At 39.7% G+C, this 16,394-nt stretch overlaps 1 protein-coding gene across 1 annotated transcript in view; it reads left to right on the top strand.

Annotated features, from left to right (window-relative positions):
* LOC137293765 (anaphase-promoting complex subunit 1-like) overlaps nucleotides 1–16,394 on the top strand; it is a 61,954-nt gene that overhangs the window by 20,250 nt on the left and 25,310 nt on the right. The window contains exons 20-32 of the mRNA XM_067824479.1: nucleotides 1,994–2,064; nucleotides 2,524–2,615; nucleotides 3,156–3,304; nucleotides 3,689–3,767; nucleotides 4,197–4,298; nucleotides 4,968–5,230; nucleotides 6,499–6,605; nucleotides 11,773–11,850; nucleotides 13,467–13,556; nucleotides 14,194–14,302; nucleotides 14,628–14,768; nucleotides 15,446–15,495; nucleotides 16,083–16,267. Coding sequence (XP_067680580.1) covers nucleotides 1,994–2,064; nucleotides 2,524–2,615; nucleotides 3,156–3,304; nucleotides 3,689–3,767; nucleotides 4,197–4,298; nucleotides 4,968–5,230; nucleotides 6,499–6,605; nucleotides 11,773–11,850; nucleotides 13,467–13,556; nucleotides 14,194–14,302; nucleotides 14,628–14,768; nucleotides 15,446–15,495; nucleotides 16,083–16,267 — 1,516 coding nt within the window. The remainder of the gene's footprint in view (nucleotides 1–1,993; nucleotides 2,065–2,523; nucleotides 2,616–3,155; nucleotides 3,305–3,688; nucleotides 3,768–4,196; nucleotides 4,299–4,967; nucleotides 5,231–6,498; nucleotides 6,606–11,772; nucleotides 11,851–13,466; nucleotides 13,557–14,193; nucleotides 14,303–14,627; nucleotides 14,769–15,445; nucleotides 15,496–16,082; nucleotides 16,268–16,394) is intronic.

Here is a 16,394-nt window from a genome sequence, read left to right as displayed (position 1 = left end):
TCAATGAGTGATTTGTGCATTTGCACCCCCTAGAGTATATATGTGAATACTCACTTATTCATGTGAAACTGCCTATGTGGTGTAGTTATCAGATCGATTACCCAGTGAGTGGAAGTTCGTGAGTTCGATCCCCATCTGCGTATGACCAAATACATTATAAGTTGTTCACTGGTCGCGAGGGGGCCATGGGCTTGAGGTACATGAACAACGTATTTATCTTACTGAACACCTGAATGTAATTTTGAACTGTTTGAAGCACTTCTGTAAAATGTGAGGCGAATTGCTATTTTGTAAATGACACAAGGTAAACAGAATCAGAGTTATCGCCCTTCTATTGATTTTCAATCACTGAACATTGGTAATTTCTGTGCTTGACGCGTGATTCAATGTTATTCGAGGTAAAAATGTTCTATCATGAAGCACCAGAAGAGTTTGGAATTCCCTTCGGTATACATTGAAAATAATAGAATAGCGCTTAGCCAATCAGAAAGCGATATTCATGTGTGAGGTAAGATAATAAAATATGGTTCTTGTTGGTCCCTGCCTTTCACTGTGTATCAATAGTAGAAAAAGGACTGGTCAGCTCAGAGTCACAGTAATGTGTCTGAAAAGGGTATATATCCTTATCTTCAGCATGGTATATCAATGTGCTAGCACTATAATACCATCTTAGTCTGGGCTAGTACAAGCAGCCACACATACACATGCCTGCAAGTCGTAAAATATGACGCTAACCACCATTTCACCTCACCTTATCCATCAGAAGGGTATGATGCCAGCATGTTTATAACCTTCATAAAGTGATGGTCAGTTCTCTTTCCCATTTCTGGTGAAGTGTTAGTAACAATCATTCACAACTTATGAACTGTATAGATTTCCTGGGGAAATAATTGTGAAGATCTGTGTCTTCATCATGGTGAGCATGGAACCATGTTTCTCTGCTAATGCAGATCTGGGTTAGAACTAGTCTTCATTAGGTCATGCTTGGATCTTGTTTAGAACTGGTCTTCATCAACCGATGCTTGTCTTGAAGGTCACATTCAACATAAAACTTTGCTTTCTGTGTGCGCTTACTGAAAGAAATCATCCAAAACGCCCATCAACCTATAAAGCCTGCGAAATTGATGTTCAAACAATTCACTAATTTTCCCCCATCTGTGAGGGAAAAAGTGGTTTCAACAGCTATGCTGTTGTCTGCTCATAAAGCATGTGCAGTGAATGGGATCATGGAGCCTGAAAGAGTATGCCTGCCCAGAGTATGAGGTCGTGAAGAGTAGTTTAATCTTGGTTGTGTACACAAACAAGTAAATAATCTACTCATTACATAAAAAAGACATGTTGATTGTGATAATCAGACTCTGTATCAGAGAAGACTCAATGTTTGGTTTATTGACACCTATATGTCTCCCTGTCTGCTAATAACAATATGCAATCACTGACTGCATGCACTTTGAAATTTACACCTATCGGGTTTATAAGTCGTAAACAAAGAGCCGGCTAAGTGTATCAGCAAATGAACCAGTGGCAAATGAAAAGGCTTCATTACACATGAGTGCACATCCACTGGCTCTGACTTGGTTCGGTATCGTGGCTGCTTTGTTTTGAGAGAGGTAAACCTAAGTACAAAATAATTCACTTTTGCACTTTGATTTGCAATTACATGTATATGCTTACAATTTTGTTTGTTTGTTTTTCTTAACCAGCAATGCATTTAATATATCATGAGTAAGTGATAACTGTGTTTTAGTTTTGTTTGATGTTTTGGTGGCATGTGACGTTAAAGTGAGAAACTAGATTAGATCCATGCTTGTCTCCATGGTTGATGGATGCCATGGTATCTGAATTGTGTAGATCAAAACTGTCAGTCACTGGATAATCTGGCCAAGACTTGTTTTTGCACAGATTGTAACTGAACATTGCAAACAGCTAACAAACGTAAAAATTTAAAAACTATAGTTCGGCATGCATAAAACTTTACATCATATTTTGCCAGGAGATGAAGTTGAATGTATTGCTTGCTGAGGAGCTACAAGACCTGGCCACTGTACTGTTTCAAATAGCAAGGTTTGTATGCTAAGAAGTCCTTTTTATGTTATGTGTAAATCCTGCATCACTGTCTGTTCTCCAGCAGTGACTGATAAAGTAGGACTCTCATTAATATTATCATCACATCTTCATGATCTGGCATTGATGGTGGGATATCCTAGTGGTTAGACCACTGATCATACCGAAGACCCGGATTTGATTACCCACATGGATACAATGTGTGAAGCCCATTTCTGGTGTCCCCTAAAGTGATATTGCTGGAATATTGCTAAAAGCTGCATAGAACTAAACTCACCCACTCATTCACTCATGATGTAGAAATGTATGAAAAATGCATGATTAGATCATAGAGGAGGTCCCATATTCTCACTAGGACATGCAAACGTTTGTAAATTTGAAAATAATGGATGTGCATTAAATAGTGCTGATTTAAACTACTCACCTTATGATTTATCAAAGAATCATTTGTTTTGTCAGTGATCTGAAGTGCTCCTCGTATACAGACTACTATTGTCGTGACTTTCCGGGTTTGTTTGATGCTTCTGATGACATCAGCCAGATCACTGAAGGTAACTCTCCTCTCCAGTCTGTGCTGACTGATACTGAATGAATATTTAATAACAACTGAATGAAATAGGAGACTTTACAAGCAACTACCTTACTTCCTGTGAAGTGTACTTTCCTGAAGTGTAAATACACCTCCAGTTTCATCTTCCCAAACTGCTGGTAGTTGTTTGGATTCTCTTCTCTGAGGAGAATGTTTTATAACGTATAACAATTCAGTGGTTCTCTCTGTGTAGAATATGGTTGTGTCATGTTTAATGTTATTGTTTTTATGTGAAATGTGAATGCCTTCACACAAAATTTGATTGTCATTATGAACAAAGTTATTGTCTTAATAAGGATTATGAATTTTGATAATGAGTAATGAAATTGATTTCTGGTTGAATGTGAAATGTTAGAAGGAATATTATTGCCAATATGTAAATTGATATTTTCTTTGTGTAGAATGTGATTCACATTATACCAATGTTATCATCTCTAAGTGGAATGTGATTTTCATGAGAATATGACTGTGTTGTTAGGTATGTGACCATGTATTTTGTCAGATGACCTGCGGAAGATGCAGTACCCATCTGTGTTCCCCCGACAGGTCCCCAGCGTGCAGCACTGGATCTACTACTACCTGCGTGGCCAGGACTGGACACCCCTACCCTACATCCCCACCGTCTGCAACAACATCAGGAACGTTGTCACAGTCAGTATATCCTGTCTTTGCTGACAGTTAAAGAATATGCATTTTTTTCTCAGCATGCAGTACCCAAACTAACTGTTTACAAGAGGATGGTTACAATGTATCACATGAAGGCTTGCCCATGGCTTCACACACTGATGAACTTGTGAAGATACGGGTTAGAATGGATCTTCAGTAACCCATGCTTGTTGTAAGTGGCAACTAACGGGTTTGGTTGTTATCTGTTCCCACTTATGCAGGTGAATGTTCATGCTGTTGATCACTTGATTGGTTTTGCTGGTATGTTGTTATTTTGGTGAAAGCATAAAACAGTACAGTTCTGTATTTGCAATATTAAAATCATCCATTATATGTCAGTACCATCTGTACATTCCTGTTATTTTCCAGCTTTATGCCATACTGCTGAACAAAGATCTTTTGACTGAGCAAGCCATGGACAAATGTCTCAAGAAAATTGCCCCAGCAGGTATTATGAAAATCTTATCACATACATCAGGAAACTAGCATCCTATTCTGGTCGTGAGGGAAACCAAATGGATTGGGTTGACTCAGTGCCTTATATCCTTATGTGTCATCATATCCTCTAGGATGTGGATTTACAATATTAGTCACTGGATTGTATAGTGCAGACATGAAAGCTGCCCTCTTATAGGAATTTTCAATTAGAATGCATGTCCAGCTGCCTGTTTTGGTCATATGCAAATGGATTTAGTCATAATCAAAGACTAGGTTGATAGAGTGTCCGCGTACCCTGATATCATGGCTTTTTGCTCATAATATTGATTACTTAGTTGCCTGGACCAGATTCAAGTAGTTTGGAGATAGCATATATGTAGAACCAGACCTGCTGGAAGAATAGGATGATGTCAATGAAAAATCTCCTGTACTGTCGTAGGTCACCGAGCACCTACGGCTGACCTATCCATGTCTCGCAGCTTCCAGACCTATCCATATGTCGATGTCTCAGAGCGCCTCATACTCACAATGTCTGATATGGGTAAGTGTTGTATTAGCCTTAATACTTCTTGTAAGGAACTGCCCCTGTGGTTGTTTAGAAATAACAAAAGGCTAGTCCCTCAATGCCCATACCCCTGTAAATACCTGTAAGTACTGCTTTTTGTCACCTTGCCAGGCACTCAGTGTTTTGGGAAATGAAGATTTCTTTGCTTGGAATCAGCACACTGTGTTTGAGTGGTGTATCCATGTTGAACCAAGGCATAGCATCTTAGAGGGCAAGCACTATAAAACCTATCTGTATTAGTTGAAGAACGTATACATACACACCCCAAAACACTAAATAAAGAAAAAAAATTTTCCTGATGTGAAACACCTTTCAACCAACCTCACCCATTATTTAGGGACACCACCAGTTTCTTGATAAGTAATTATGCATGACCATAGATGAGCTGAATTCTGACGAACAAAAATAGAAGTCTATAGAGTGTGGTTGGCTTATCCGCTGGTTACCAATTCATTGAACTTTCTCTGCTCATAAGGAAACGTCATTGTATTGTTTCGTGTGAAAAAAAACAGGAAAATAACTTTTGTCGGCGAAGGAGTCAATAGGAAAAGTTGCACTTCTGTAAAAAAGACATGAGAATAATGTGTTTCCATCTGATGGACAACTTAGTTTCCTTATTTAATCATTGAGATGGACTCTCCACAGGCATGTTGCCAAAGGATCTCGAGTGTTTACCAGTGGGAGTTGCCCTTCCATTTCGAGAAGCCATTCTTCACTGCAGATGTAACCCTCCATCTGATTGGCCAGAGGCAGCATATATCATGATTGGTCGACAAGACCTGGCACAGCTGATGTCTGCCCAGAATCAGAAACCTCGCCCCCCTCAGGGCAGCCTGGCCACTCCATCCTCACCCCCAGGGAAAGGCAGCAAGGAAGAGGAGGATGGGATGGAGCATATGGATGAGGAGGTAAACAGTGAACAGGATCAAGTCTGTAGTCTGCTGGGGTAGAAGTGACCTGTTGCTCAGAAAGGTTATGTTTTGTGTATGACTGGATGGATGACCAGTGAATGGTTTGCATGTGGTACAGATGCTACCTTCTGGCATGTGACTAGTTTGCTGGCACATGTGGTCCATTGCTTTCATGCTAAAATATATTTTAAGCTGATATCATTCTACCTAAAGTGAACCTACAATGATTCATTGGAAGTCATGGAAAACTTCTTCATCGTCTTTGCACCACTCCATAATACAGTTGATAATAGTGCTACACAGTATTACCGTTATATTGCAATACACAAAACAATAAGTATTGCATTATTTTTTTTGAAAACCTGTATATGGGTTAAAGAATCACATACAAAGTTTTTGTGATAATCTTTATGGTTTCAATTAAAATCCACACATATTTGTATTCACAACAGATGTTTTCCTTCGTTATTCAATGACAAAACTTCATACTGTAATACTATAAATTGTGTAAACAGGAAAATAGTATCCATGACTATGAAACCTAATTTTGAGATTGTTTGTTATCAGATATATAAGATATATGTTTAGGGACTTATAATGTAGATAACAGGATTGACATGCGTCATTAATGCCACTCACAAACACCTAAGTTCCCAATATATTGCAATAAGTTATGCCTGAACTTCAGAACAGTTGATAATGTTTCTTTGTTTATGAGAAAATTGTGAGACCTTTTGTTGGCATTAGTTGCTTGTCATGTAGAAAAGTTTGAGTTCTGTAGAACCACTTGTTATAATGTTTACATAATGAGTAAGTTTAGTTTAGTGCCACTTTTAACAATATTCCAGAAACGTCACAGAAGGGGACACCAGAAATGGGCTTCAGACATTGAACCCATGTGGGGAATCAAACTTCTGTGTGATGAGTGAATGCTTTAACCACTAATCTACCCCCACTGCATTGGTCCCATAATGAATGTAGTTGACACTTGAGTGAAAGTTGTGTGTGAACTGTTTCATGAGATTGATGTTTAAAGCTGTGATCAACAATGTTACAGGAATATCACAGTCACTGATATCATGATGCCATCGCCTTGAACATGTACTAGTTGCATGGATATGTATGCTATATTAATATCTTATGACAACATAACAATAAAATAATGATAACTGGATACAGCGACACACAGGCCATCAAGCCAGACATATATTTACTAACTGAATCCCCAATTGTGTTGCGGTATTGAGATGTTGTTTGTGTTGTAGCTTCTAAAGCTGAGGTTCAGTGAAGACTTACGTGTCCAGGAAGTCCGGCGACTATTGCAGTCAGCAAGGCCAGCCAGGATTGCCCTCGTACAGAGGCCAGAAGTTAGGTGTGTATGACAGTGTCCTGTTCTATCTGCTTTCAAAATTCTTTGTTATGCTTTGCAGATTTATAAGATTAACTATCATGACTAATGGCACAAGCTTGTTTAGGTTTTGTAGATCACATGGATGTTGGGGGGAAATACAGAAGACAGTAGTTGTTTTGTCAATTCACTTACATGATCTGAACCATAGTGAAGCATTAGAAGCATCTGCCTTGTTTGAAACTAAGTGTGAAAGATGTGGGGTCCTCGTATCAAAGGAAAGTTCAAGATTCAACGTTCCCTTAGATGTAACTTTAAGCAATTGGAATACTGCGTAGAAGTGATACAAAATTTGTGCTTGATATAAGGTAATTTCACAAGTTTCTTTTACATGTTTTGGTGGACTTTAGATCTTGTAATAGCTTTCATGTTCCATAAGTAGGCGAAATCAGCAATAATTGAGGTACTATGTCTCCAATAATATTTCCTTATCCTGACTCACGCTTATTGCTTATCTCCTCTTCCCTGGTGAAGGTAGTGGAATACCTGAACTCCCTTGAAGTTCCCTTCTAAAAGAAGCGGACGTAAAATACACTCACCCATGTGTAGCCTCCCCTTTTTCCTGTACAAACGGTCATGTGACCTGCCATGCTCTTCACTCCCTCTTTATTGCCTGATGTGGGCCGCTGGAGGTACCTGAGGGTCCCGATACAGTGATAAGTTCTTCCTTTATTTTGGTCTTTAAACTAAATTCTGCTTGTATACGGTATTTGGATTTGTATATGCATTATGTTTTATCAAATACGTGATTATTGTCTGTTTATTATGCACGTATTTCTTCAAATGAGACTTAGTAACTCAACTGATAACATCTGAAACACAATGGATATGTACGATAAACACTGTCAGTTGCCATCCGCCCTGAATTTCTCTACTTTACTTAATTTATAAGAGCGCAACAGCGGATTTGTGGGATTAACCGATGGTTTAACCAAATCCGGGGTATTAGTGCATTATTGCGAGGGATGACTGTACTTACATGATGAAGGATGACGACATTGATACACTTACGTGCCCGCCGATACCTCCGATATGTACGATTCCTGAGATGTCAGCAACCAAGTTTCAACAACAGCATGATGAAGGATGACGACATTGATACACTTACGTGCCCGCCGATACCTCTGATATGTACGATTCCTGAGATGTCAGCAACCAAGTTTGAACAACAGCATGTGCCGTCTCCATCATATGGAGCCATTCGTCAGAGCACTGGACGTGGATGAAGCTTATAACATCATCGGTCCAGCCCGCAATAAATCTTACAAGGTAGACGACAAGCTCGACACCACTACAACGTGTACTTTCTTTGGATTGGCTCGTTCGAGAGCCATCAATGAAACTCTCATTGCAAAGTGTAGTAATCCGGATAATGAGGAGGAAAGAATGGTCCTGTCAGCGCTGGTAACTCAGAAGAAGGATCAGCAATTTATGGCCGATCACTTAGCTTCTACTACGGCGGGATTGAATCTACTTCGTCGACAAGGTCTCCTGACTACAGTGTCGGAGTGAGAACTTTACCAAGCCTCATATCAAGTTCCATGGTCAGCGCCTACTCTCTTTGATGGGAAGATTGAAGAAGTAGCTAGGACGGTTGCTCAAGACTCCAGAGAAATCATGATGATGAAGTCTGTCGACCCTCTGACATCAGTACTTAAGCAGACAAATCTTCGTTACACAAGTCCAAGTTCTCCAGCATTCAAAGAGCAAGAGCTAAAAAGTTCAACACTCGTGAAGAGAGGTCATCCTCTTTTCGTCGCTCCCGTGGAGGAATCAAAACAAATTGACCGACGCCATAGCAACTTTGTTCAAGAAAGGAGCAGTAGAAGTTATAGATCCACAGTAGCACGGTTTCTACTCCCCCAATCTTCCTGGTACCCAAGAAGAATTCCAGAGAGAAATTTTGACTTATATACAACATGAAGGAATTCAACAAGAACTTCCTTCAGAAACCAGATCGTTTCACGATGGTACATCTTCTTCAACTAAGACTCTGCATCCAGAAGATTATCTCGCCTGCATCGACTTGCAAGATGCATACCTGCACATCCTGATACATTGAGAGTCCAGGAAATATCTGCACTTCCTTTTCAACAGTCAACACTACCAATGGAAGGTCCTACCGTTTAGAATATGTTCGACCCCGTGGCTGTTTACTCAGGGAACCAAGCCCATAGTCAACTATCCACACCTGAAGGGGCTACACAGTGCCTTTTATTTGGATGATGGCATACAAACGCATCAAGAGAAAAGTCAACTCAGACTATAGTTAGACTTCAACATCAGGCTACCAACACAACTGGGGTGGTTAGTAAACCACGTGAAGTTTGAATTTGAACCTCAATGAGATCTCAATTTCCTTGGGATTCATTTCATCACAACATTGAATCAGATTGTTGTCCCAGAGGACTGGTGGGTCAAGATTCAAGACATGATAAAGCAAGCTCTACTCTCTCCGTTGACAACTTCGACAATGGCAGTGTCTACTGGGTCTCCTCACGTCAGCGCAAGATATGACCAGAAGAGGAAGACTACAACTGCATCTGTTACAACGGTTCTTGAATCTTCAGCACAACAACAAAGATCAGATTCTGCTCCCAGACAGTCTTTTTATCCCCCTGGCATGTAATGTGGGGGGATATAGTCGACGCCTAGTCTGTCGACTATGTTTGGTGTTAGTCTACTGGTGGGGTGGGCTTCGTTTCCAGAGCAGAACTCAAAAACCATTCTATATTTTTGTGCAAAACTTGCTAGATATAACAATCAGAACCTAAGGTGGTGCCTTTTGGTATGTACAGGTTTTTGTGAATTATCATTTTTTTTATTTCCATGGAAATGTTTCGAACTTAGTATCAAAATGGAGGGATGGGCTTTGTTTCCGGAGCAGAACTCAAAAATCGTTCAATATTTTTCTGCAAAACCTGGTTGATATGTGTGGCAGACCCCAAAGTGGTGCCCTTTGGTATTTACAGGTTTTTGTGATCATTTTCCCGATTTCAGTGGAAACGTTTTGGACTTAGTCTCAAAAGTGAGGGATGGGTTTCGTTTCAGGAGCAGAACTCAAAAAACATTATATATTTTTCTGCAAAACTTGTTACATACATGAGTCAGAACCTAAAGTGGTGCCTTTTGGTATTTACAGGTTTTTGTGATTATTTTCTCAGTTTCAATGGAAACGTTTCGGACTTAGTCTCAAAATGGAGGGATGGGCTTCGTTTCTGGAGCAGAAGTCAAAATCTCTCCTCTATTTTTCTGCAAAACTTGGTAGATATACCAATCAGAAGCTAAAATAGTGCCTTTTTGCTATTTACAGATTTTTGTGATTCATCATTCTCCCAGTTTCCATTGAAACAATTTGGCCTTAGTCTCAAAATGGAGGGATAGGCTTTGTTTCCAGAGCACAACTCGAAAACTATTCAATATCTTACAGCAAAACTTGGCGGATACTTGAGGCAGACCACAAAGTGGTGCCTTTTGCTATTTACAATGTTTTGGCTTTTTTATTTTTATTTTTCCTGGTTTTCATGTACACAATTCTCACTTAGTCTCAAAATGGAGGGATAGGATTCGATTCCGGAGAAAACCGTTTCATATATTTCAACAGATCTTGGCAGATATATGGGACAGATCTTGAAGTGGTGCCTTTTGCTGTTTACAGATATATGGCATTTATATTTTTCATGACTTCCATGGAAACAATTCAAACTTCATCTAAGAAAACATCAAGTAGGTGTCAGATGATTTGTCCTTTCAAATATGTGGGGGCCGGGGGGATATGTCATCATCTGATGACTCTTGTGTACTTTGGTGGACTCACCAGTCAAACGTCTGCGCAGGAACTTATATATATGGTAGAGCTGGCATTCAACAACCATCTCGACGTAGACGCATTGCTGCAATGATGAGGAGCTCATCTAGACAATGAAGTAGCAGCAGGGATGTGGAACAAAGAAGAGCAAGCTGTTCATATCAACCAGCTGGAGATGAAAGCGGTCATTCATGCTATCCATCACTGGTCGACAATGTTGAAAGACAAGCTACTGATGATACACACAGACAACTCAACAGTGGCCTTTTACATAAACAAACAGGGGTCAAAGAGATCGCCATCTCCTCTACACCTGACGTTTCAACTCTTCGATCTAGTCGACAGTGTGAATCCCCAAATGAAAGCATGTCACATACCAGGAGCCTGCAACATGATGGCAGATGCCTTATCTCGTCTTCTTCGTCCATCACCAACAGAGTGGATGCTGCATCAGGAGGTGTTTCAACTAATCAGCCAGACATAAGGATCACCGCAAACAGACTTATTTGCAACAAGGTTCAACAGACAGACAACAACGTTTGTATCACCAGTACAGACGCTCTGCAGAGTATAATGGTGGAAAGTCCATGCACAGGTCTTAAACAGACTAGCATGAGTGATTATGACCCTGTACTTGCAATGAAGATACTTGTACATGAAGAGGGGTTGCAACTAGTCTTGATTACAATACCTTGACATTTAGTTGAATCAGTAACTAGCAGAACGCTGGCTACTTTTGATGTCACACATTCCAGTCAACTGCTGAAGACAAGTTCGACTGGATGTGATCCCCCAGAATCGGCAATGAATATTAGCAGAGCATGATCATATTATCGCCGTTACAAGTTTTGGGTGGGATGGGGTGGGGGGGAAATAATTGGACATAATTTTGACAGCAGAATCCAGCGTGGCCTGCCCCACCGCTGTTTCCGTCGGATTCTGTAAGCAATAAGCATGAGTCAGGATAAGGAAAAATATGTAATTTTCTGAATAAAATTGATATTTTATACTTGTCCTGACTCATGACAAAAGTCCTCCCAGCTGCCCTGCACTGGCACACTGAATTACTATAATTCTCGTGTCGGGTGATGTACATGGAGAGAGCAAAGAGCATGGCAGGTCACACGACCGTTTGCGCGGGAAAAAGGGAAGGCTACATGTGGGTGAGTGTATTTTATGTCCGCTTCTTTTAGAGGTGAATTTCAAGGGATTTCAGGTATTCCACTACCTTCGCGGAGGAGGAGGAGATAAACAATAAGCATGAGTCAGGATAAGTGTAAAATATCTATTTTATTAAAAAAATTACATTATTTCATGTTTCAGTGACCATGACTTCATTGAGGAACAGGAGAGACACCTTCTGGCTATCTGTATCAGGACGATGTCCCTCCCAACAGGAAGGTGAGAAGATAATGCTTGTCTTCAGTGAAGGGAGAACTCTGATCAGGGAAATAAGCAGTCCCAACAACTTTAGTTAAAGTGTACAACTTGTATTTTTCTCCATTGGACATTATGGAGTCAGTAGATTTTTTCATAATGGACTGTTTCTATAGAAATGGTTTGCACATGTTTGAAAAAGCGTTAAGATGGACTGCCCTGACTTACATTTGTATGTCTTCAACTTGAAATTCATGAAAGAAAATGGCTAGGATTTGGAGTTCGAATTTCTTAACCTCTGATAACTCCAATACCAATTTGTTGCAAATGTTTATTTAGTTGTTTTTATGTTCAGTGAGGTCTACGTTGTAAATGGTTGCTGTCACTGTGTGATATATGTGATCCATCAAAAGTTTAGTATAAATGTAGCCAAAAATAATCGATACTGTTTTGGGGAACTTTTTACACATGAACTGTTGTATTGAAAAACAGATTTGTAACATTGAAAATATTTTTGTCATGAATTCAGTGAATAGTGACACTTGTTGAAAATTGGCAAATTCTTAACCAAACTTTAGTTAAAGTGTACAACATGTTTTTTTCTCCATTGGACATTATAGAGTCAGTAGATTTTTTCATAATGGACTGTTTCTATAGAAATGGTTTGCACATGTTTGAAAAAGCATTAAGATGGACTGCCCTGACTTACATTTGTATGTCTTCAACTTGAAATTCATGAAAGAAAATGGCTAGGATTTGGAGTTCGAATTTCTTAACCTCTGATAACTCCAATACCAATTTATTGCAAATGTTTATTTAGTTGTTTTTATGTTCAGTGAGGTCTACGTTGTAAATGGTTGCTGTCACTGTGTGATATATGTGATCCATCAAAAGTTTAGTATAAATGTAGCCAAAAATAATCAATACTGTTTTGGGGAACGTTTTACACATGAACTGTTGTATTGAAAAACAGATTTGTAACATTGAAAATATTTTTGTCATGAATTCAGTGAATAGTGACACTTGTTGAAAATTGGCAAATTCTTAACCAAACTTAACACCAAAATGCCGCTGTTCACATGCACCATATTTGCACATGTTTTTCAGCAATTTGGTGTATGTTCATTGTGCAGTTCATCTGCATAAGGTTTGCAGTTGGTTCCCCCAAGTTAGTGGATAAATTTAGATTCATTGTAACCAGATAAATATACACAACATATTGTGAGTGGTTCAAGGGAGTGTAAACTTTGGGTAGTGTATGTTCTATCAGTGGTGTGTGACTGGGAATATTTCAGTATTTAGCTGTCATCCTTACAAATATGTTGGAGTGTAGATTATTTCTTACTTTTTGTGAAGCCCATTTCTCCTGTCCACTGCCATGATATTGCTGGAATATTGCTGAAAACAAGTGATCAGTGTTATAAAGTAAATTAAGATAAGGTAGCTCAAGATTTGTATGAGGTCTGCAGTTTATAGAGATATTAAATCAGTTTCCCAAATAGCCGAACATGCTTGATAGAATCGGTATTGGACAGAGAAGATCTTACTGTTGAAGTTTAATGTAATTTCTTCAGGTGTGTGCATGATGTGTAACACCCAGTTTTGGTTTCCATGGAATCTAATGGATGTTGTTTTTGCAGGGGAATGTTCACTTTATCAACATACCAGCCCCTTCCAACAGAGACTCTCCCTATCCCCAAACTCTGTCTCACAGGGAGAGCACCACCAAGGTAAGCCAGCTTCTCCAGTGTCAGCAGGTGCCTGGGTAAATGCCAGTAAGTTCACTGCCACAGTCTTCACCACAACAACTGCATGTTATGATCAAGACCTTGAACCCCATGACACTTCCCCTCTCTAAGATCATGTATCAGGAACACTGCCGAGGCCACCATCCTGTCAAACATGATTAAACACTGTGGACGTAGATGTAACTCTGATTTCTAATGCCCATTTATTTGATGTTATTGAAGCACATATGTTCTGATAGTGCTGGAAGTATTTTAATCATTTTTCCTTGTGTTTTCCTTCAGTAGAACAAAATTTTATGGATAACAACTAAATGATGTTTCTGTACAGATTCTTCAACCACTGTCAAGTGTGGGTGATACAGGAGGAGATACATATGTATACTGGACAAAACTAGTTAGGGATATATGTAAATTTGGAAATTATGAATAATGATGTATTAATTCATTGACATACGATAAAATATCCATCATAGAAATACCAGTATCCATGACTTATTTTGTCCAGTATATATACTGAATGTAACTATGAGACAACATAATTGACAAAGAAAACAACGTGGTTGCCATAATTGGTTTTCCTTGCCAGTAGATGGATACATGGGATATGTGTGTCTTTCAGGAATACAACAGTTGATCTCACACACATTGACACTCCTGCCAACATGGCTGCCTGGCCTCAGTTCCACAATGGTGTTGCTGCGGGGCTTAGGATCGCCAATGTATCTCAGGTGATGATAGCATATCTGCAAGAGAGGAATCTAGGAGTATTTGAAGGGGATCGTCATATATTCTAAAACAACTACAATTGGGGAATGCACATTTTGAATTTTAACCTGTGTGTGTTCCCATTTAAGTTTACCTAAAGGTTTGCAAGAGGGTGGCAGGTTGTTGTTGGTGTATGGGGTTGTGGAATTGTGGTGGAGTCATGTTGGGTTACTTGTTTGCAAAATATTGCCATTATATCAGTAATTTTAAGAAGGTATTTGAAAACTTCAAAATTCATGCTTGCTCAATTGAGTCATTTGTTTTAATGTTTGAGCTTCTGATTTTCAGGTTGAATCGACATGGATTATATATAACAAACCCAAGAGTAATGAGTTGTCGAACGAGTACGCTGGCTTCCTAATGGCTCTTGGTCTCAACAATCACCTGGTCAAACTCAACATTCTCAATGTTCATGACTACCTCAGTAAGGTGAGGCTATCACCATGGCTTGGTTGTCACTGGAAGTTGATACTGCACTGGGCTTTGTCTTTACTGCATTGGGCTTTGTCTTATGTATTGGAATGGATTACCATTTGCATCTGTTAGTTACATGACTTGTGGCTGTCCAAGATTTGGCTGCAATGGAACATTTGACAGTACTGTTAGTCTCAAGTTATATGACTTCATACACATTAAGATGTGCAAATCGAACGATCTAGACATGCACATACTGAAACATATGATAATCATAAGGAATGTGTGTATAACAGCCTTACAAACCTAAATGCCTGATGTTTTAAGCTATTTGCTGACCTCAGAAACCTATGTGATAATTATGTTGTTCTTTTTATCAGTCTGAGTGAGAAAGAGTGAATATGGTTTTATGCTGCTTTTAGCAATATTCCAGCAGGAGAGTGGGACACGAGAAATGGGCATTGCACATAGTACCCATGTGGGGAATCGAACATGTTCTTCTGAGTGACGAGCCAATTCTTTAACCACAAGGTTATCCAACTGTCCCTACCAATCTGAAACTTTCTATTCTGCTTTAGTGCCTCAGAGTCCTCTGGTCCCTGACCATATTGCAGACCCTGGTATACATTATCTCTCAAGCCAATTCCAGCAATTCTCAGTAGTTGTACTGTACACCTCATCTTGTATTTCAGGGACATGAAATGACAACTATCGGTTTGCTGCTTGGTTTAGCTGCAGCCAAGTAAGTGTTCAAGTGTCTGCAATGAATTCAGTTATATATGCTGTCTAATGCAAGCCTCTTCTACAGTGAGTGAGTGAGTGAGTTTAGTTTTACGTCGCACTTAGCAATATTCCAGCTATATGGCGACGGTCTGTAAATAATCGAGTCTGGAGTAGGCCAGACAATCCAGTGATCAACAACATGAGCATCGATCTGCGAAATGGGGAACCAATGCTATGTGTCAACCAAGTCAGCTAGTCTGACCACCCGATCCCGTTAGTCGCCTCTTACGACAAGCATAGTCACCTTTTATGGCAAGCATGGGTTGCTGAAGGCCTATTCTACCCCGGGACCTTCACGGGTTCTTCTACAGAGAATGGTTGGGTTTTGAAGAGAGTTTATTCTGGAGTCCTCCTGCTTTATCCAGGAACCGACATAGTACTTGCCTATGAATATGCTGACTGTTTCTTAAAGTGTCCTTTTAAAGTAAATATTTTTTGAGACGGGTACTGAAATAGTGTTTGATCTCAACTAGAAATAAAAGACTTCCATAGAACATCAAACCGTCATCCAGTCGTATGTGGTGAGTATTTTGTTGTGTTTGTCAGAAAGGGAACAATGGATATGGCCATCACTCGTCTACTCAGCATCCACGTGCCTGCACTGCTCCCACCCACATCCACCGAGCTGAACATTCCACACAACACCCAGGTGGCAGCCATACTGGGTGTCGGCCTTGTCTACCAGGGTACAGGGCACCTGCACATGGCAGAAACACTACTGTCAGAGATTGGTGGGTATCTCAGACATGAGAAGTTTCTATAAATTTCTGGCATTTTTGTTTCATTTTGAATGTTTTGAGATTAATGGAAATCTGCAAGAAAAGACCCCCAATACCCTTGGTTAAATGTTGGGTGTTT

The sequence above is a fragment of the Haliotis asinina genome, chromosome 8 (genome assembly GCF_037392515.1).
Source record: "Haliotis asinina isolate JCU_RB_2024 chromosome 8, JCU_Hal_asi_v2, whole genome shotgun sequence".
Lineage (NCBI taxonomy): Eukaryota > Metazoa > Mollusca > Gastropoda > Lepetellida > Haliotidae > Haliotis > Haliotis asinina.
This window is presented reverse-complemented; position numbering and strand designations above follow the sequence as displayed.